Source organism: Echinops telfairi, unplaced genomic scaffold (assembly GCF_000313985.2).
Source record: "Echinops telfairi isolate 266 unplaced genomic scaffold, ASM31398v2 ScPeMD7_3533;HRSCAF=4204_1, whole genome shotgun sequence".
In the NCBI taxonomy this organism is placed as follows: domain Eukaryota; kingdom Metazoa; phylum Chordata; class Mammalia; order Afrosoricida; family Tenrecidae; genus Echinops; species Echinops telfairi.
The window spans coordinates 11466713-11488255 of NW_022107432.1; the positions used below are offsets into that span (position 1 = coordinate 11466713).

General features: G+C 39.1%; 1 protein-coding gene across 3 annotated transcripts in view; it reads right to left on the minus strand.

Moving 5' to 3' along the window:
- LOC101655916 (muscular LMNA interacting protein) overlaps positions 1–21543 on the minus strand; it is a 299439-nt gene that overhangs the window by 36945 nt on the left and 240951 nt on the right. For all 3 annotated transcript variants that reach the window (XM_045294875.1, XM_045294876.1, XM_045294877.1), the window contains one exon: positions 4429–4632. In XM_045294875.1, coding sequence (XP_045150810.1) covers positions 4429–4632 — 204 coding nt within the window. The remainder of the gene's footprint in view (positions 1–4428; positions 4633–21543) is intronic.

The following is a 21543-nucleotide window of genomic DNA, read 5'->3' on the forward strand; positions in this document are numbered from 1 at the left end:
ATGCACACATCTGTCTTCAGCGATCATGTCGGGAAGGTAGATATCATGAAATGACCGTTTAGCTGAGCAAGGTGCTCTTGTATTAGGGGAGTGCGCATGAGGAGACCCAATGTCCACCTGCCACCCTACTCATCTTTGCTTTTTAATACTTTAAAAAGGTCTTGTGTAGCAGATTTACCCCATGCAATTCATTATTTGATTTCATGACTGCTGCTTCCATGACCATTGATGGTGGATCCAAGCAATATGAAATCCTTTGACAACTTCATTTTTCTCTCCATTTATCAGGATGCTATCTAATAGTCAAGTTGTGAATATTTGGGTCTTATTTATCTTGTACAAAATACCATATTAATTGTGCATGACCCTAGTTGTACACAAAGACAAGGATGGCAGAAATTGAAAAAAGAAAACATACTACTTTGAATGTTAATACCTGAGGGAATATATCAGAGAAGATACAGTAATTTAAACTCAGTCTTAAAGTCATAGAATGGTTTGCACAATTAAGGAAGATAGAAGGAAGGTGCTTTTATATGGAGCTAGTGAATGAATGAATGAATGAATGAATGAATGAATAATGATAATGAATGCAAAAGCAGAAAGTATAACTGATGACTTGTATTTTGATTGGGGGTACTGAGAATTGTAGTTTTAATGACAAAAGTAAGAAATTCAGAGCAGAGCTAGTTTGGGAGAAAGTGAGTGAGGTTGAGGGGACCACGTGACATGCTAGGGGAAATGATAAACAAGCAACTGAAGGTAGAAAACAGATATCAGTGGAGGATGCAAAAGCCTGAATTGTGGATTGAGAACTATCACACAAAAGTCTGCAGGTAGGTGACCATCTAAAGTTGACAATTAGACAGAAGAGGTAGATGACGACGAAGTATTCACACACACACACACACACACACACACACAAGTAAGGTGCAGTCTGGGAGAGGGAATATACATATTATTCCAAAAATCAGAAAGGAGGAAAATTCCAGAGTAAATGATCAACTGTTACAGAGGAATAAATGAGAGAAAATTCAACTGAATTTGCTGACAAGCAGTTTATTTTTGAGAGAGCAATTTCAGTAGAGCGTAGAGATGAAAGCCAGAATGCTTTCAAGAAGTGGTTAAAGGGTGAGTTTGCAGAGAGGATCAAATAGCTATAGATCACTTTACCGAGAGATTTGAAATGTCTTAGATGTGCAGCAGCGTCAAGCAAAAGGATGAAAAATGGAAGTGTTCACTTTGCTTGGTTTTTCTAGGGATGGAGTCTAGCGCAGAAAGACTGAACATTCCAGAGAGTAATGGAGAGTATCATTGGAAAAGATTAGTCATGATAAAAGGTAACCTTTAAAAGGCTTTCAAAGTCTCTTAGGAACTGTTTGAAGTTCTTTACACATGTTAGTATATCTCCCCATAACACCAATCTCCGTGTGGTACAAATGATTAGGCTCTGGACCATAGGCTCCCACACTCCTTTGGCCTGCTGCTCTCTTTTCAGAAAAATAATTAATCAGTGTCCCCCGGGAAATTAAAAATGGTTGCACCAAAGCCCATAAACCAGGATAAAGTGTAGCTATCTGCTTTTGAAGCTTCCTGGATAGTTCTAGAGGAGTTAGTGGCATAGTGGGTTGTGTGTAGGGCTACTAACAACAAAGTCAGCAGTTCGAAACCACCCGCTGCCCCTGTGATGAAAGAGGATGCTTCCTATACTATAAAGATTTCCAGTCTCAGAAGCCCATTAAGGTAGTTCTTCTCAGACCTACCTGGTTGGAGTCAGAAGTGGCTCGATGGAGATTAGCAATGAGTGGATCACCCCAGCACCCCAAGAGGGGCAGGAAAGCCCACTTTGGGAAACACTGGTTTTGGCTACCAGCTGAGAGGGTTGTAATTTGTTTCCACCTAGAGGAGGTACCTTGGAAGACAGATCTGGCTACCTGTTTTCTAAAGTTCAGTCTTAAAAATGCTAGGGGACAGTTCTACTCTGCACGCATGGGGTCACCATGAGTCCAAATTGAATCAGAGGCAATTAACAAGAAAAAGAACATCCCCATAAAATTCTAATGAAGTAGGCAGTTATTCTCATTTTATAGATGGGCAAAGAGAGGCACACACATTAAATGACTTTCCTGGAATCATCAGCTCGAAGGGATGGGGCTAGGAAATGAACCCAGGCAGACTAACACACCCTGTTCTTGTACACCAGGCTTACGACTTGTAGGGATGTGAGAGTGGAGTAAGGGCGGTGGGGGGGGGCGGGGTTCCTTTCATGAGACTAGGGAGGACAGGGAAAGGTGGACATACTGGTTCATTTCAAGATGAAAAGGAAAGTATGAGTGCTATCATAAAGCCCTACATGATATCATATAATCAAATTATATCTTATAAGTAAAGATATTAGTAGGGATGGAGATTTGGGGACAGGGACTTAATATTTAGGAGAAAGTGCACACTGGACACCTCAAAAGGAAACCCATTCAATATCTTCTGTAGCCCCAGGTGAAAGGCTGCCCATGGATTGGTAAATCAAGTCAATGTAGTTCTTCATAGTGCCCCACGGGGAGGAAGCGAGATTTGAGTTTGGGGAGTAGTTAGAAGCCTAAAATCAGACCTGGGGATAACTTTTGGGTATTTGAAAGGGTTTAGATGATGGATTAGTTTTGCAATTCTGGCAAGAAGGTACTTGAAGTAAAAAATTTAGTATACCACTGAGCCAATACCTACAACACAAGGTTTGTAGACAGAGATCAAATTAGGTAATTTATAATTTTAGGAGGAGAAACCAAATCTGACACAAAACAGTGGAATTCTTCCATCAGTGAATGGTGTCTTACTTCACAGTATTTTTTAGATGCAAGTAGGTATTGAATCAATACCAATAAATCCAGTTTCTAAATGATAAAATCTATTCTAGAAATTGTGTAGTCTGATAAAACTGTCCAAACTCAGATCTTTTTCCAAGCCTGACCAAGAAAAGGCTAAGATATGGATAAGACACTGACTCTCTCCTTTCTGAACAGTCCCAGAAAATACCCCAATTAACTATTCAAGGCAATTGACCTCTATAAAAAGCATCATAATCCTACCCTAAATGACAATTTATAAGAAAATGGACATGTTTTATCAGAATTATTAGCCATTTAATAAATAAATGGATTTCATAAATATTAGCAAACATTGAATCAGGAAGAATTTCAAAGAATATAAAATTACTTTTAAATATTATACTTTCCCAGAAATACTTCTCCCTAGACTAAGAGTGAAAAATAACCAAAGGTCATAATAATGTCATCCTGAACTTTGTCCAAAAGCATTTAGTTGGCAAAAGTTGCTTGATTTAGGATTTACCATCTAGTTTGTTAAATATATAAAAGCTGATTTGTCTTCCTATGGTACTTTCTAATCTTTTGGAAAGTGTGCTTAGCCTGAGTTTATTATATTCTCTCTAAAATAAAATCTCAGGAAAATTGTTCTCTGACATCAAGAAGCATAAGCCATGATTTCCTCATAGTACATCAGTGTATTTTATCAGCTATAGAAAATTCCAATATTAATGTTTTAAAAATTTATAAAAATATTTTATAAAAATAAATGCTTGATTTTTTAAAAAGATTTTACTCTAAGTCCAGTGTGACTTGTCAAGTCCTTCAGGAAACTCTCAGATTCTGAGAGCCCACAGCAGCCAAGACATCAGAGAAGAAAAGGAAACATATCTGAGAGCCACCAGGGATTGAAAAGCAGCTTCTGGTAGAACATTCATGATCCATTCCAAACTTAGCCCACTGCTACCAAGTCGCTTCCACCTTTAAAGTTTCTGAGGCTATAGATCTTTATAGGAGCAGTTAGCATCATCTTCCTCCGGTAGAGTGGCTGGTGGGTTTGCACTGCAGCCCTTGTAGTGAGTAGCCCAATGCTTACCCATCAGCACACCGGGTCCATACATTACAAAGCCAACTATAAATACATTTTACATATTTTTCCTTCCCTCTCATATTTATTTTTGCCTATCATTGATTGTGTATGATGGGATATAGAGGCAGATTCAAAACTAAAATGTTAACTTTCCTTTTCAAAAAAATCCCTGCTGGTTATTTAAATAGATATGATTAAAAGATTTAAAGGAAAAACTGGACTAAAACTAGAACATAGATTAAAGATCATATATCGTAACCTCATGGAAATCCTCCAGAACCCGCCCCACCTTGAAATTAGAACATGAAACAATGAGGAACGCAAATAAGGAAATTTCTTTCAAAATAAAAATAAGCTACTGTTCCCTAAATCCAATTTTCATCTTCTTACCAGGCAATGTGTTTTAAAACCAAATGGACTATTCTTAATATATATATGCTCCAAACTTAAACTTTACAAATTAAGCAGAAAGAAGGTTCACAGCATAGAACAGCTCGCATTTCAGCAGGGGACGCTCACCTTATTATATGCATTGTGACTGAACAGAGTATGAGAATTCTGTTCATCACTCAGTGAGAAGGAAGACAAATGACTGAATGGTCCTGGGGTAAGACAGTCAGCATGGGGCAGATTCTGAGGATGCAGCAGGGACTTAGCAGGAGGATAGAGTTTGGTCTGATATAAAGGATGGAGAGAAACAGTCTTGTGAGGGACTGTCACGTCCTGGGAAGAAGAAAGGCATAAAGGGTATGTTAGTGAACAAAGAAAGCACACTTGGAATTAGCTCTAAATATTACAGAAGCTAGGTCAGAATCTCTTACTAATAAGAAGAAAAATTCCCCTCAGACACAAGTCCCCCATAATTCACCAGTTTTTCATAGTGTATTGTTAGTCTCTTTCAATAATTCCCTTCAGCCACCACCTCCAGCCTCTTCTGCAGAACAAAGTAAGGCATGTGGATGTGTCTGGAAGGGTGTGACAGATTGCAATTTGTTTCACCATTGAGTGAAGCAATGTTTCAAGTACAGCGAGCTACAACCTAAAGAGGATAGTATGAAGTTAGAAAAGTCTTCACTGAAGGTGTAAGTTGCATTATAAATTAATTCAAGGATAGTTGTGATTTGGTCAGGAAGAAATTGAAGTTGAAGGGAAAGGTATTAGAGAGAGTGGTAACGCGTGAATGGGGGGACAGACATTCTGGTCTGGCTCGTTGGACAGTAAGTTGTTCAAATGGACTAAATGTGGATAAGGAGCTGTAAAAGGTGAGTCTGGAAAGAATGAATGAGGCCTGGAGTTCTAGGCAGTGTGCTGCTTTAGAAACTGGCTATGTGGCAGTGTGGTCGTCACTTAATCGGGTGTCAATTTAAGGATGAAGAGTGTAGAGGTAGAGTCCAGGCTGTCAATCTGGACATAGCCAATGAGACCTCTGTGTGGACATGGCCTTCTCCTGAGAATTCTGGGAAATTTGGTACTTCTATTTTGGAGGCAGAAGACACCTCTCTCTCTCTGCTATTCCCTGGGAGACTTGGTAGCTGACAAGCTGGAGAAGCCATGTAGAGACCCCTGCCATCACTGAGATGCTTACAACGCCACTGGATCCAAAAAGTTTCTACCTATGGGCCTGTGATCGTCCTGCATTCGGCATCATTGCATGTGCTTCATGACTCTGAAGAGGACTTTATGGATTGCTGTTGGACATATGGGTTAATGTCAGATTTATGAACTTAATCTGGACTGGGCTGGGATGTTTTCTCAATGTTCAATTGCTTCTGTATATAAACCTCTCCCTTATATACATATGCGTGTTTGTGAATTTGTTTCTCTAGTCTACCCAGACTAACACAGGCAGTCAGATGAGCTCACCTGTAGGGAGAAGTAGTAAAGAGTCAGTCTCTGGTGTGGAAAGGAATGAAAGGAAAAGGAAGTAGGAACTACTCAATGAGGCAATAAGTTATGCCAATGGGACAAGAAAATCAGAGTAAGAAGTATACAGTCTATAAAGAAAAGTTGTAAAACGAGATGGTGGTGATTAGCTGAGCAGTCAATTCATCTTTATGGTGACCCTATATGGCAGACTAGAACTGCCTTATGGCTTTCCTTGTGTGTAATCTCTAAGGGAGCAGATCAACAGGTCTTTTTTCCCATGGAGTCACTGATGGATCCTAATAATTGTTGACCTTTTGGTAGCAGCTGACTGCTTAAACAATGTACCATCATGTTCTTTCCAAAAGACCTACATATATATATACACACACACACACACACACATATATATGGCTATATATATGGTCATATATATATATATGACCTACACACACACACACACATATATATGGCTATTTATTCTAGACACTCTAACTCCTTTTATGTTTACAGAATTTTACAAATTAAAAAAATGTTTATCCTACAAATATAAATACCCTAATACCTGAAATGTATGACATAAAATTTTATTTATTCATGCCTTTAGGGTCAAGCAAAATGCCAAACATAATGCTCACTTAACACATAGATGATTGAATCAATGACTTAAGACTTGTGTATTTAAAATCCTTGTTTAATAATGTAGTATTAGATTTACTCTTTATATACAGACTTCTTTCCTAATATTTTTCTCTATTAAAATATATATGTTTAACAATTGTAATGAGTTTGAACAAGTGCAATTTTAACCAACATGAAGTCCAAGTGAAAAGGTTATTTTTCCTACCTACACAAAAAATGTATTATTTTAATATTGTTAAACAATAGGTTTAAAGATAGTAATCATTTTTTGATTTGAGAAATATTGAGCCATCTAGAAATTATAATACTAGGTTTATAAAATTTGTAGAAATTAAGATTTTTAGGACTTCTTAGTTTGAAAAGGTACATAAATATGTTCATTTTTAATAGTCCCTTGTTTGTTCTTCCAGTATTAATTTTCCATATCAAAAATACATAAATGTGCATTCTTATTTCACACATATTCCTATACAAAATGAATTTATTATATGAGTGATATGCCATTAACACCTTTATGGATGCATCCATAAACTGCATCCAAAAACCTTGCTTGTTTCATATGACAACATTTCTTGGACACAAAGCTCTATTAGTGTATGAGAGCTATTGATCTCCTATCAAGAAATACTACTGAGTTATATCACTTGTTTTAATTGTTCATTTGATTCAAGTATCACCTAAATTGCTAAATCACTTAACATAGTGATATTTACCTCCACTTGTAGATTTTTCATTTCTTTATCTTGTCTAAAAATACTGGCTAATATCTCAAATATTATTAAATAACAGTAATGTTAGCAGGCATCGCTGCCTCATTCCTGACCTCAAAGGTGTGCTCATTATTTGTTCATTAAAAATTATGCTGAGAAAGGGAGGAGTCAAATGGTGTCCAGGTAGAACTTCCCAGCTGTTGCTCCTGTTGTTAGGCCAGAAAATTAAGAGGCAAGGAGACCAATATTGCAAGGCTGGGTACTAAAATTAGATTCAGTGTATGAGGGTCTGGGTCAGACTCCCCCTGAGATTTTTGCCCACAAAGTAATTTGAGAAATCGGTAAAATGATCTGAGTTCACCACATCTGCCTACAGGCTCTGCTAATCCTTCACCAGGTCCAGCGGGATAGCATTTGCCACCCCTTCTTGTGCCCAAGATGCAAGACCTGCAGGTGCAGTAATCTACCCAGACTGCTAACTGAAGGTGGTCATTATCTCAGACTTGCAGAAAGCCTCCACGGACTAGTTACAAGACCACACACTGGAGTTCCCCTCTCTGCTATCCTCCCTGCTCCTACATTCCATGGCATTGCATCTCCCCTCCCCATCCAGGAACAATGTGACTACATCACCCATACCCCTTCCCTGTCTCCCCAGCTCCACACTTACCAGGTGTGGGTAACTATACATAATTATATACTAATTCACAGCAATTAAAGAGCCCCTGGGATATTTTCCTGGACAGAACACTGATCCCCTGAGCATGACCTGCATAGCTGAGCAGGAGAGAGCCAGGAGTGACCCTAGAGTGCAGCTGGGGGAGAATTCAGATCCAGTCAGCACCAAACCCACTCAGCTAATCTGGTCTCCCTTCCCTGGGGGATGGTATGGCACAGAGGGCACCCAACAAGCCCATTATTTTAAAAAGAAAATGTTTTCAATTTCAGGCTGTCTTCCTTTGTGTAACTTTGAATGTAAGCCACCAGAAACATGGCCATTAGCATAGCATTAACATAACAAGACAGGTAGTACTCTAATCCCCAGAGAACAGCCCAGGATTTTAAGATAACAAAACAGGAAAAGCCAACAAATGCTGATAGCCACAGCCCAAGCCAAAAACTGGCTCTTTCAGTTTGGGGCTCCACAGAAAGTCTTTAAAAGACTGAAAATTGTGGCCAGACTGTCCAGACCAAACCTATTTCTGTTCTATCAACCCACCCCACCCCAACCCGGCCCAGTAGCATACTTACAGTCACCAGCCTCAGCCTACCTTCTGAGGGGCCCCATCACCAGCAGCCACTGAGTCACCATGGCACATTTCCTACACATCAGTCCAACCTACCACCACAGTTGGCCACAGGTAGTCCCTGAAACCACTCTCATCAATCACACAGAGAAAGAGTACAGGGCCCCTCAGTCTCTCAGGAACCTGGTGCCAAGTTCTTTAAAAAAGACACAGACAGCAACTTACCTCAACACCTTCAATAAGAAAAACAAAATGCAAGACTGGAAGAAGTCCTAAACCTAATGGCACTCATAGAAGAATCAGATGTTGACCTGAAACAAAAAGAAATCTTAATAAGGCTGCTTGGAGTAATACAGGATATGAGGGAAGCAATGTAAAATAAGGAAGCAATAATAGGAGATGAAGTCCAGGGTAGAGGAGATGAAGTCCATGCACCAAAGGAAAATGCAAGCACTAATGGGTGAGGTAACAGAAGCAAAGCACAAGATCATGGACCTCACCAAGAGACTAGAAGAGGCTGAGAATCAAATCAGAGATTGCAAGAACAATCAGGCAGACTTCAACAAACAGGAAAGACAGTCAAACAAGATAATCAAAGTGGTGGAAGAAAACCTAAGAACAATGACAGAAGCTATGAAAAGGAACACTATTTGAATAATTGTTCTACAAGAACAAGACACAATGAAGACATCAACAACTAAATCAGTGAAGGAATTCCTGAAAGCAAATTTTCCCACCTTAATGAATGAAAATTAGACATTCATGCAGGAAGCAGAGAGGACACCAAATAGACTAAACCCCAGGAAGAACCGACCAAAGCACATAATAAATTATCCAACTTCAAGGAAAAAGAGAACATTTTAAGGGCAGCAGGAGAAAAAAGGCAGTCACATACAATGATGCTCAGGTAAGAATATACTCAGACTTATCAGCAGATTCCATGAGAGGAGGAGAGAGTGGAGTAACATCTTCAGAAAGCTGAAAGAAAAAAATGCCAACCTGACAATCCTTTACCCTGCCAAACTATATATTAAGATACACAGTGAGGTAAGAGTCTTCCCAGAGTAGGAAAATCTCAAATAATACACCATAAGACATCCAAACCTGTGGGAAATCTTTGCCTACTCACTGTGGTCAGAAAACCAACATCCATCAAGCACAAGGAGGAAAATGCCCTATAGCCCAGCTCCAACCAGAAGTCAACGCACCGAAAACCACTACCAAGATAACATTGCAAAAAAAGAATGCAAGAATGAAGCCCCCATATAAACACAACACACTTACATGAAGGGAGATAGGAAACACTCAACACAAAAAGTACAAGATGACAGCACTAAGTCCACGGATGGTGGTAATTACTCTGAAAGTCAATGAACTGACCTCATCCATTAAAAGATAAAGGTAATCCGACTGGATAAGAAACCCCCACCCCCTCCCACCCCCCCGCAATCTAAGCTCACAGACAAAAATAGACTAGGAATTAAAGGCTGGCATGAAATATTCCAGGCAAACTGCAATTGTTAAAAAGCCGGGGTTGTAATCTGAATCTCTGACAAAATTGAATTCAACATGCAGACTATAACAAGAGACATGGATGGGCACTATATAAGCTCAAAGAATCAGTAAATTACAAGTCAGTGAGCATAATATACCATATATATTTGTGTATAAGCTGAGATTTTCAGCACATTTTTAAATGCAGTTTTTATGGTAAAATTAGGTGCCCCAGCTGATATTCAGGTCAGCTTATACTAGAGTATGTACGGTATACATATGTGCCTAACAAGAGACCCATCAAATTCGTCAAACTATTCAAAAGGTGAACAAAGAGATCAAAGACTCAACAATCAAAGCAAGTGACTTTAATACACTGCTATCAGAGAAAGATAGGTCACTGGTAAAGTAGTTAAGGAAGGAGGCTACAGAGCTAAACACTACACAATTATACGACTAGACCTGATAGACATTTATAGAGCTCTTCATTCAAATACTGGAAACTTCACTTTATTTTCAAGTGCACACGGATCATTTTTGAAAATAGACCACATACTGTGAGACAAGTCTAGCCTGAGTAAATTTAAACACACAGAGATTACTCAGACATCCCTCTTGGACCACCATGCCATAAAGCTGGAGATCAACAAAATCACAAGGGACCCCATTGAGATTAAAAGGATAATCACAAAGAACTATGAAAGTTTGTATTCTAGTGCATTAAACAATGTGGACGAGATGGGGAAATACTTGGAAAACCAAACCCTCCCCGGATATTCCCATATAGAGGTTAAGAACCTCAAGAGACCCATAGCAAAAGAGAAATAGAGATGGTTATCAAGACGCTACCAACAAAAAAAGTTCCCAGACTAGACAACTTCCCAGGAAAATTCTACCAAGCATTCAGGGAAGAGCTGACACCGATCCTCCACAAATTATTTTAGAGCACAGAAAACGACGGCAAACTTCCAAACTCATTTTACGAAGCCAGTATAACTTTGATACCCAAACAGGGCAAGGAACCCACAGGAATAGAGGACTATAGACTGATATGTCTAATGAACTTAGATCCAAAAATCCTTAACAAAACATTGGCCAATAGAATACAGAAGTATATAAAACATATCATCCATCATGATCAGGTGGGATTCATTCCAGGGATGCAGGCATGGTTCAACATCCAAAAATTCATCAACCTTAATCACCACATTGATAAGAAAAAGGATAAGAATCACATGATAATATCAGTAGGTGCAGAAAAAGCATTTGACAGCATCCAACACCCATTCTTAATTAGGCACTCAAGAAGATAGGAATGGAAGGAAAATTCCCCAAGTTAATACATGCTATCTACAAAAAGCCAACAGCCAGCATCCTAGTCAATGGAGAAAATAATGAAAGCAATCCTACTTAAAGGGAGGACCAGAAAAGGATGCAACTTGTCCCCACTTCTATTCAACATCATACTGGAGGTCTTAGCTAACAACATAAGGCAGCAGAGGGCATTAAAGGTATCGGACCGGAAGAGGAGGAGGTGAAACTAATGATATTTGCTTGCAGACTATATGATTCTATACATTGAAAACCCATATGGAAGCACACCCAGAAGAAAAAAGAGAGAGTAAGGGTCTAAACCCCATATCAGCACGCCCAGCCCTGAGTGACCAGAGCTGCTAAGGCACAGAGAGGACTGTAGGACCCCAAACAGCTTAAGACATGTTGTCCCCTCACTGGAGCATCCTGTGACAGAGTACAATACAAGGGACACGTGGCAAGGGGTGAGCCCAGACTGAACCCTCTCCCCCTGTCCCCCTCCCCTCACCCCTGGTTCACAGCGGGGTGAACCAAGATGGGAACATAACACATCATCAATGGAAGTAAAGTAAAGCCACAAAGCCCCTGAAGAGCCCCCCAGATAGACATCAGGCTAGGAGGGGCAGTTCCCGGAACCACCCAGGACCAGAGGGGACATAAAGGTCAGCGGACAGACTTTTTTCCACCTCTTTTTAATTTAATCTTTTGGGTTTTTTTAATTTTGTCTCATCATTTTTGTTTTGCTTACCTGTATAAGATAGACATCAGAAGTAAGCCTAAGGAGAAAGCAACAAGACCGACAGTTCCCAGAGGGACTTGGGGGAGGGAAGAGGAGGGGCAAGGGAGTGATGAGCAAATAATGCCGTAGACAGGGGAACAACTAGGGAATTAAAAGCAACAACAGGGAAGACATTGAGATCCTGGAGGTGCTGGAGCAACAGCAATCTGGCTAAGAGGAATACTAAGAGGCAGAAGAAGGACAAGCATGATGGTGGGGCAGGAGGAAGATAAAAGGAAACAGAGGAAAGATCTAGAAAGCAAAGTTATGGATAGAGGTAGAAGCATAGGTGTACACTTATGTAAATATATTAATTCATAGGACTAGAAGTATTGGCCTATGTACATATATTTATATGGCAATACATTAAGGAAGTGGACTGACTTTGGCCTCTGCCTAAGCCCTCCCTCAATGCAAGAATAAGTGGTTCTAACAATCTTGAATTCTGTGATGCTTGCCCTCCTGACACAATCCCTGAAAACAAAATGAATATATAAGAAAATGTGGTAAAGAAAGCAGATGATGTCTGGTTATCAAAAGATATAGCATCTGAGGTCTTAAAGGCTTGAAGTTAAACAAGTGCCCATCTAGCAGAGTAGCAACAAAACCCACATGGAAGAAACACACCAGCCTGTGCGATCATGAGGTGTTGACAGGATCAGGTAGCAGGCATCAGAAGACCCAAAATAAACAAAAAACATTGTTGAGAACAAGGGGGGTCAGAGCAGAGACCCAAAACCCAGCTGTAGACAATAAGACATCCCCTCACAGAAGGGTCACAAGGAAGGGATGAGTCAACTGGGGTGCAGTATAGCACGGATGAAACACACAATATTGCTCTGTTCTTTGAGGCTTCCTCAGCCTCCATTATCATGACCCCAGTCCTGCCTTTCATTTCTGGCTAGTATGGAACATGTACACTGGTACAGATAAACCCCTCTGGAACAGAAATGGAGTAGCGATACCAGGAGGGGAGGGGGAAGGTGTTGAGGGGGGGTGGGGGCAGGGGACGAAGGGAGAAGTGATCACAATGATTGAGGCTTAACCTCCCTTCCCCAGAGGGTTGAAGAAATGTAGGTGAAGGGAGAAAGTGGTCAGTGTAAGATATGAAAATAAGAATTATTTTTAATTTGTCAAGGGGTCACAAGAGTGGAATGAGGGGAGGGAAAAAAGAGGAGCTGATACCAAGGGCTCAAATAGAAAGTAAATATTTATAAAATGATGATGGCAACATATGTACAAATATGCTTGATACAATTGATGTGTGGATTTTTATAAGAGCTGTAGGAGCCCCCAATAAAATGATCTTTAAAAACTTAAAAAAATAAAAAACTTTTTAAAAAAGGATGCTGAGTTTGGGATTGAAATAGACATATTTAGTTCTGTTTTATTTCTCAAATATGTCATTATTTTATCAACAACTATATTTCTTATGTATACTGAAAAGTGTTTTATATGAAAACTGAATATCAAACTGTGTTAGGCTGGGTTGACTAGAGAAACAAATCCAATGACATATATGTAAGAGAGAGATTTATATTAAGAAGTAATTATTATGAAGAAAATATTCCAGGCTGGTCCAACTCAAGTCCATAAGTCTGATAGAAGTCTGTAAGTCCTTCTTCAGACTTACACAGTCATACACAATGATGCCAAATGCAGGAAGATCACAGGCTGGTGGGTGCAAAGTTGTGTGGATCCAATGGTGGTGGCTCTGGCAGCAATCAGGGCCAGCCAGCAGGAAGGGGAAGGCAGAGACAGAAAGGGAGGTTCCCCGGGTCCTCATTCTAAGAAGGCCTTGCCCACACGGAGGCTCATCAGACTGTGGTATGACTGATAGGTTGAATACCACATCTACACTTTTATATATCTTCAAGCTGACAAGAAATTATATGACTACCACACAAGCTCAAGCCTAACTGGGCTACTAACTGGAAGGAAGGTGATGGGAGAAAAGAGTGGGTAACCTGCTCCTGTAAAGACCACAGTCTAGCAACCCTATGGGGAAGTTCTACTCTGTCTTATGGGTCACTATTGACTCAACATCATACTACAAGAAGAATGCCATTACTGATCATTAAAGATGACCGGGCAAAGGTGAGATGAACAGAAAGTGGGTTTACATTCTGGCTTCAGTTTTCCTTGAGGGTCCAAGAATCCTTTCTCAAGAGGCAAGCCATGGGAAAAATCAGATTCACTATATAGGACTTTGGTGGTGAGGGATTCTGGCCAATGGGGTAGAGGAGGCGATGTTCAAAAAGGTCTGCTTAGCTTTAGGTTTCTAAGCTCCGTGTCCTCAAGTAAGACAACGCTGACCACATTTGAAGTGTCAGCTGGTCTACTCAATTTATGCAGGAGCTGGAAAGGAGAGCGAGAGGTTCGTTTGGTTTGGTTTCTGTATTTTATTGATGTCATTATTTACATACAACTTTTCTTACAATTCTGAGATATGTTTTTATGTTCTTTATATTTTGGAAATGAACAGAATTCACATTCTATATTAATATATGTACAGGCAGGCCCCAGGTTATGAACCTTTAATTTACAAACAATTCCTTTAATGCTATGTAAATTCTCCCTTACTCTGAAATTATTGAACCAATCTCTATTCACAACGTATTCTTCATTATGATCATTTGCTGCACAGGCAGCTTTTAAATATTGAAAAGACTTCCAGACTTATCTACCACCAAAACAAAACAAAACAAAAACAAAAACAAACTCACTGCCATCAAGTCAAATCTGATTCACAGCAACCCTACATAGTTTCCTAGACTGCAAATCTTTACAGGAGCAAACCATCTCATCTTTCTCCTTCCGCGCGGTCGATGAGATTAAACCCCAGACCTGACAGTTAGCAGCCCTAACCCTAATCCACAGTGCCATTCACTCAGTGGCATCTAGTCAATACCGACTCTTAGTGACCCTATAGGGTGCTGTAGAAATGTGCCTGTGGGTTTCTGGGAGTATAAATCTTTATGGGAGTAGAAAGTGTCCCCTCTCTCGTGAGGGGTGGATGGTAGTTTCAAACTGTTGACCTTGTGGTTAGCAATCCAGCGTGTAACCCGCGATGCCACTATACCTCCTTTAACACAGGGCCAACCGGGGCTAAATAAGACCTAGGCGCACTTGTTCCATTTATCTACAAGTTCTGAGATGCATGGATCTCATTCATAACCTAGGAACAGCCTCTCGTAAGATTTTGTGACATTTCCATAGGCATTCAAATTAAGTAGCATTTCTCTTTCCAAATATGTTTATGTATAACTTAAAATGATGACCTATCTCCATCTATTTTATCCATTGAATCCAGTATAAATAGAAATGTTACTTTTTTCCTTATCCTCTATCTTAATTTTGCCTTATATATGTTGATGTTATATTTTGGTACTTAGATATTCTTATTGGTTATATTTTACTGTGTACTTTATCCTTTTGCTTTATAAGGGGGAGGAGATAATATATGCTTGCTTAATAAATGTTTCAGACTGCACTCAACCTGTTCCTTTTTAAAATCGTAACCTCTCTTTTCTCTTTGTTTGGCCTATCTACAATACTTTTTTCCTACCTCAAGGTTTACAATCACTTCAAGTGTACCATGCTCTAAAGGTTGAATTCGGTTTGTTAACCACCTTAGAAGATTGATTTTTGTATTGCTTTTGTCTCTTAATTGGTGAGGAAAGGCAATGTACATTTATTTCCATTAAATCAAAAATTTTGACTAGATATTCTTGCAGAAGTTTAATATAGGGAAGGGACTGCAAGCTGGAATTGTTTTTTGTGACCCAGGGTTTGAGCTGTATGCTTATTTGGCTTTCTCTCATTTTCAAATAGGAGAGACTGTCCTGGGCCTGGTACGTTACAAAGCAGCAGAACGTCTATGTGCCGTTTACTCCAGAGCGAGACCACCAAGACGAAGACTGGCTATCTTTACAGGGGTAGACACCTGTACATCTCCTGGAGAGCAGCTGGTGGGATTCAAACCTCCGACATTTTGCTTAGCATACCTGTTGTTTAACCTACTATATGGCCAGGGCTCTCTACAGAGAAAGCCGGCCTTCTGAAAACAGTTTCCTCTCGCAAATATGATTTGCTGTGTGATTCAATGAACTTTCTCTGCTTCTCAGGAGAGCTTACGGAGCCATGCAAAGTCAAGGGACCTGGGTTGTTCACTTTAGAGTGAATCCACACATTCAAGGTTCATATGACTGTCTCTACATTCTTCCTCCGTTTCCTCTCAAGCCTATATCTAGTCATTCTCTTTGATGATGTTAGGGTTTTTTCCACCTACTCTGTTCTAAAGAGTTTTATCACCTGTGTTTTCATAGAAATATGTGTTCTGTTTCTACTTTTTAATTTAAGATAATATCAGAATAATAAAAAGTATAATACTGAATAATATAAATAATAAATTCATTAAATGATTAATCTTATAAACTGCTAACTTTAAATTGCCATAGTCAATCAGGAATCTCACTTATATTTCAAAAAGAATATAGATGTATGCATGTATGTATGTGTATATACACACACACACACACACAAGAGGTCTTCCAAAATGTATGGAATATTGGAATCATAACATTAGGGAATTTTTCCACAGAATTTTTGAAGCCTCTTTGTATGTATGAGTTTATGCATATTTATATGTGAGTTTATATATGCACACATATGTACACAAGGGTCTTCAAAAAGTGTGTGGGGAAAAAACTATCTTTTCATTTCATTATTTCTTGAGCATTTTTAAGGTCCTTGTATATGTGTATATAAACATAGTTTTCCTACAAAACAGTATTTTTATTTAAGACATCATTAAATCTAGAGAATGAATTTTATCTGATTTATTTTTCTCTCTTTAAGGCTAGATGCTTATTTTTAAAATGTCTAATTATGCTGTCCAAATGCTATTCCTCAGAAACCCTGATAGGACAGTTAAGAGCTTGGTTGGGAACTGAAAGGTCACAAGTTTGGAATCACCACTTGTTCCACTGGAGAAAAATGAGTCCGTTTGCTTCAGTAAAGATTTACAGCCTTGGAAACTCTGATGGTTCTATTACATCCTATAGGGCTGCTAGGAGTCAGACTTGTTTTCAGTTCAATAGCTAGGGGGGTTTGTTTGTTTTATTTCATATTATTATTGGAGTCTTTGGGTGGCATAACTGGTAGTGTATTTGGTTACCAACCACAAGGCTGGGGACCAACTCCTTAGAAGTAAAACCTGGCAATCTACTTTTAAAAAATTGCAAAAATAAAACATCACTGCTATAGAGTCGATTTTGTCTCATAGTGAACCTATCGGAGAGGGTATAACTGCCCCTTTGGGTTTCTGAGACGGAAACTCTTTACAGGCGAGAAAGCTTCATCTTTCTCTGATGGTGCCGCTGGTGTTTAAAACCGCTAACCATGGAGTTAACAGCACAACGCATAAGCACTACGCTACCAGAGCTCCAAAAATTGTAAACATTGAATATTCTATGGAGTGCAGTTCTACTCTGAAATACATGGAGTCAAAATGAACCTAAACTGGTTCAATATGCGTCTGGTTGTTGTTTTTAATAATCGGCTAAAACTCAAGGCCAATATACACTCAGGTCTAAGTAGATTAATAAGGAGAAGAGATCGAAACCTACACTTGAAATATTTTGAATAATTTTTAGAAAATTGACCTACTTCTTGCTAAATTCAAATGAACACAAATGTATAAAATATTTATGGCTGATAAAAAAAATACTTCTGCTTGACACACGGTGTGCCTCACCCTTGTTTGGGGCCGCCTGTCTGATGTTCAAAGGAGCCCTGATGATTCAGTGGTTAACAGTTGGGCTGCTCAGGACAAGGTTAGCAGAAACAACCAGTTGCTCTTGGGGAAGCAGATGGGCTTTCTACTCCTGAAAAGAGTTACAGCCCCCCAAACTCACCAGGGCAGTTCCACTCTGCCCCATCGGCAGGATCTCTATTGACTTTCTGGCAGTGAGGTTTCGAAAAATTTAATTATCTTATTGTTGAGTCAACCTTGATGCATAGAGACACTATGCAATAGAGTAGGGCTCCCCTGGGATTGTTTAGGCTCTAATCTGATCTTTCAGAAGCAGATGTTTAGGTCTTCCTTTATAGAGTCATCGAGCGGGTTCAAATGGCCAACTTTGTGGTTAGCAACTGAGCACTTAACTCTTGTGCCACCAGGATGTCTTATGCTTATATTAATAGTTGCAAGCCTAGTTTGATAAAGTCATGTGTCCATTTCATGAAGATTATCTCAGTTAAATATAGTTACGAAGAGAAGCCCTGTCTTGTTATCCAGGCATAGGAACCACAAGAAGGTGCAAAAGGGTGAAAGACCAGCCCAGTGCGGACCCGGTGTGAAAATGGAAGCACTTTGTCCCACTTTCAGGAAATCTCACTCACAGCGGCATGTGATCTGTGACTGCCCTCATGTGCACTCCTACAAAAGGGACCCAAGTAAACCCATCTGACTCAGCAAGGTATAAAATCATCCTTGTTATTTTAGACCAATAGTGGACAAACTTAGTGGACAAACTTTTCTGTAAAGAGCCCATCATAAAATGCTGTTACCTTTCAGAACCATGCATTTTCTGTTACAATTGCTCAATCCCACCATGCGATCATGAAAGCAGCCGTAGACAAAATACATAAATAAATGAGCCTGGCTGTGTTCCAGTAAAACCTAATTTACAAAAACAGACAATAAGCCAGATTTAACCCCTTAGATTTTTTAAAAGGGAAAAAAGAACACCCATAAAGCTTCTCTCATTTTTGACCCTCATCAAACTCTCCCTATGCTAATGAATTACCTTCAGAATGGTACATTTACCTTTTTTTTTTTTAAATGTAGGTAAAATGATGTTTGCTTTCAGGAATCATTTAGAATAGTGATCTCCTCTTTCTCTGCGTTGAAGATCACGATTCTAAATGATTCCTGAAAACAAACATCATTTTACCTGCATTAAAACAAACAAAAAAGACCCCACTACATTTCTGGAACAAAGATATTTTAGTCAGGAAATTGAAAAAAAGGAAAGACCATTGTCATTTTAGCCACGAATAAGTATTAAGAAAGAAAAGTGTTGCATATGAGGACTGTGGCCTACGTAAAAATCAAAGATCTGAAATGACAGTTTAATATTATTTGTGAAATGTTATTGCTTTAAGTGTGACAGAGACTTCAAATAAAGTTTTCAGGTATTCAAGCAAAACAAAAACAACAACAAACATAAAAACCTCACTGACATGAAGTCAATGCCATTTCCTGATAGCACAGAGTAGAACTGTCCCTGTGGCTTTCCTAGACCGCAATCCATTTCAGGAGTAGAAAGCAGCCGCTCTTTCCAGAGCAGTTGGTGGCTTTGAATTGCTGACCTTGTCGTTAACAGCCCAACACACAACAACTGTGCCACCAGGCCTCTCACAGTCACATTTACCTGTACTAGCACCAATGTAGGATGAATCTTTTAGTGTTCTGGATCTTTAAGGGGCAGACAGCATCACAAAATAGCTTTGTGCATGTTTCTGTTAATGAGAATGTAACATAGCAATTTCTCATCAAATGGTTTTAATCATTTTTTTCACTTAATTGAGAATTGTCCTTTAAAATATACTTATACTTACAATAAGTTTATTTTATGAGCTTTACTTGAGAGGTTATTTTTTTAAAAGAGATTCATTCTTTTGGCTTATATTATCATATCCTGGAAACTTCAATAAACCCATTAAGTAAATAATATCCAGTTATTTATAAAACTCGCAAACAAAAATGTGCAATGAATAAATTGATTTAGCTCCATTTATTAAGAGGATTTTAAAAAGGGGATTAACAACCAAAAATTAAGGTTGCAATTAAATTTGATGATGCATTCATTGGAGAAACACAGACACACACACACACACACACACACACACACAGGCCCTTCCTACTCAGCCATTCAGTGAAACAGTTTGACATCCGGAGCCTTCCCCATTGCAACAGCAGGCATTAGGATCCTCTGAGTGCTTCTCATGAAAGCCTGCACATCTGAGACATTTTGTTGCGTCTCAGCATTTTCAACCCGCCTCTCCTCCTGTGCTTTGTTCCTGTTGTCCCCTCTGCACACCACATGCAGTTATCTGAGTACAAGATACCATTGTGAACTCAGAGCACCACTTGGTGTCATGACTGGAGACTTGGAGCCCATCCTCACTCCCTTCTCACTTCTCTAGCAAAGCCACACTTAGCTTGAAGGCAACACTTCTTGCTTTCCTTTTCTGCCTGGAAGTCATAGCAATTTAAAATCAGAATCATAGCATTTTGTTACAGTTCTTAATTTACAGCAACGCTTTGCTAATAAAGTCAAGAACAGTTACAATGTGTTCTGCCACTCCTTCATCTACAGATACATAAACATTTTACAGATGCCACCACAGTAACCCAATATTACTCGGAAATGAAAGTTGAATCTTTCACATTTCACTAAGATCAAACCAATACAAATTAGATCTGATAATTCTGAACATATGGCACATCTTCTTGTTCAGAAACCCTAATTTTGAAGGATCCATATGTATTTTTAAAACAGACATACTCAAAGCAACACATTTATTTCCAAACTTTATTCAGACCAAAATTTTAAACTTGTGAAATATGAAAAAAGTTAGCATATGCTTAGCTATTTCAAGTTCTCTCATGAACTAGTTTTAAAAAGCAAAACATAATTTTAAGAGAGCCCTGGATAATGTAATGGTTAAAGAACGTGATTGACCCACAGTCAGGTTTGCAGAAACAGAAAAACCCAAATAAGCATAAAGACTTACTATAGAGACTTATTAAGACAAAGGACTGAGTGACATCCAAGGGAACAGGCACATATTTCATCCCTAAGAGTGCAGTCAATGGTTAAAAGAATCAGTTTGAGGTTTTTCTGATACTATTGTTAAGGACCTTTGAGATGATTCTGATTCACGCTGGCCCTAGCCATAGCAGAACAAAACGTGGGCTGTGCTATCCTCACCCTACTAGGGACCCCTGAGTCCACCGTTGCAGCCACGGTGGCCCTGTGTCTTGTTGAGGGTCTTCCCCACTAACCCTACACTTTACTTGCACAATTTACAATGATGGGGTACCTAGTCATCAAGCAAAAATGAAATAACGTGCTTATTGACTAATCTGCAGTGAAGTGTTTTATATTTTTAACCATATCAAAATTCTGCCTCTAGATATGGCTTCCATCTGTCTCTTTCCCAAACTCACAGAACAGACTGAAAGCCTCTTTACACATTTGCAGTACCTGAAAGGGGAAGAATTCCCAGTAAACAAGGTATGCATGGGCTTACTTGTGTTTACTTCTAATCTGTAATGAGCAGTTTCACATGTTATCACATGATATGCGAAGCTGTTCATTAAGGTTAGTAAGTAAGCACTAATAAATTCGTTCTTACATGGCTTATTGGGTAATTGGCCTCTGTTGGAGTGTTTGGGGGAAATAAATTAAGCTGTTGTTGTTTCAGGTAGTGTTCACACAGCTTTCAAAAAAAAACTCAATTGATTTTAAATTAGCATATTATCTTTTACTCTAAAAGTCTAAGCCTTTGAACC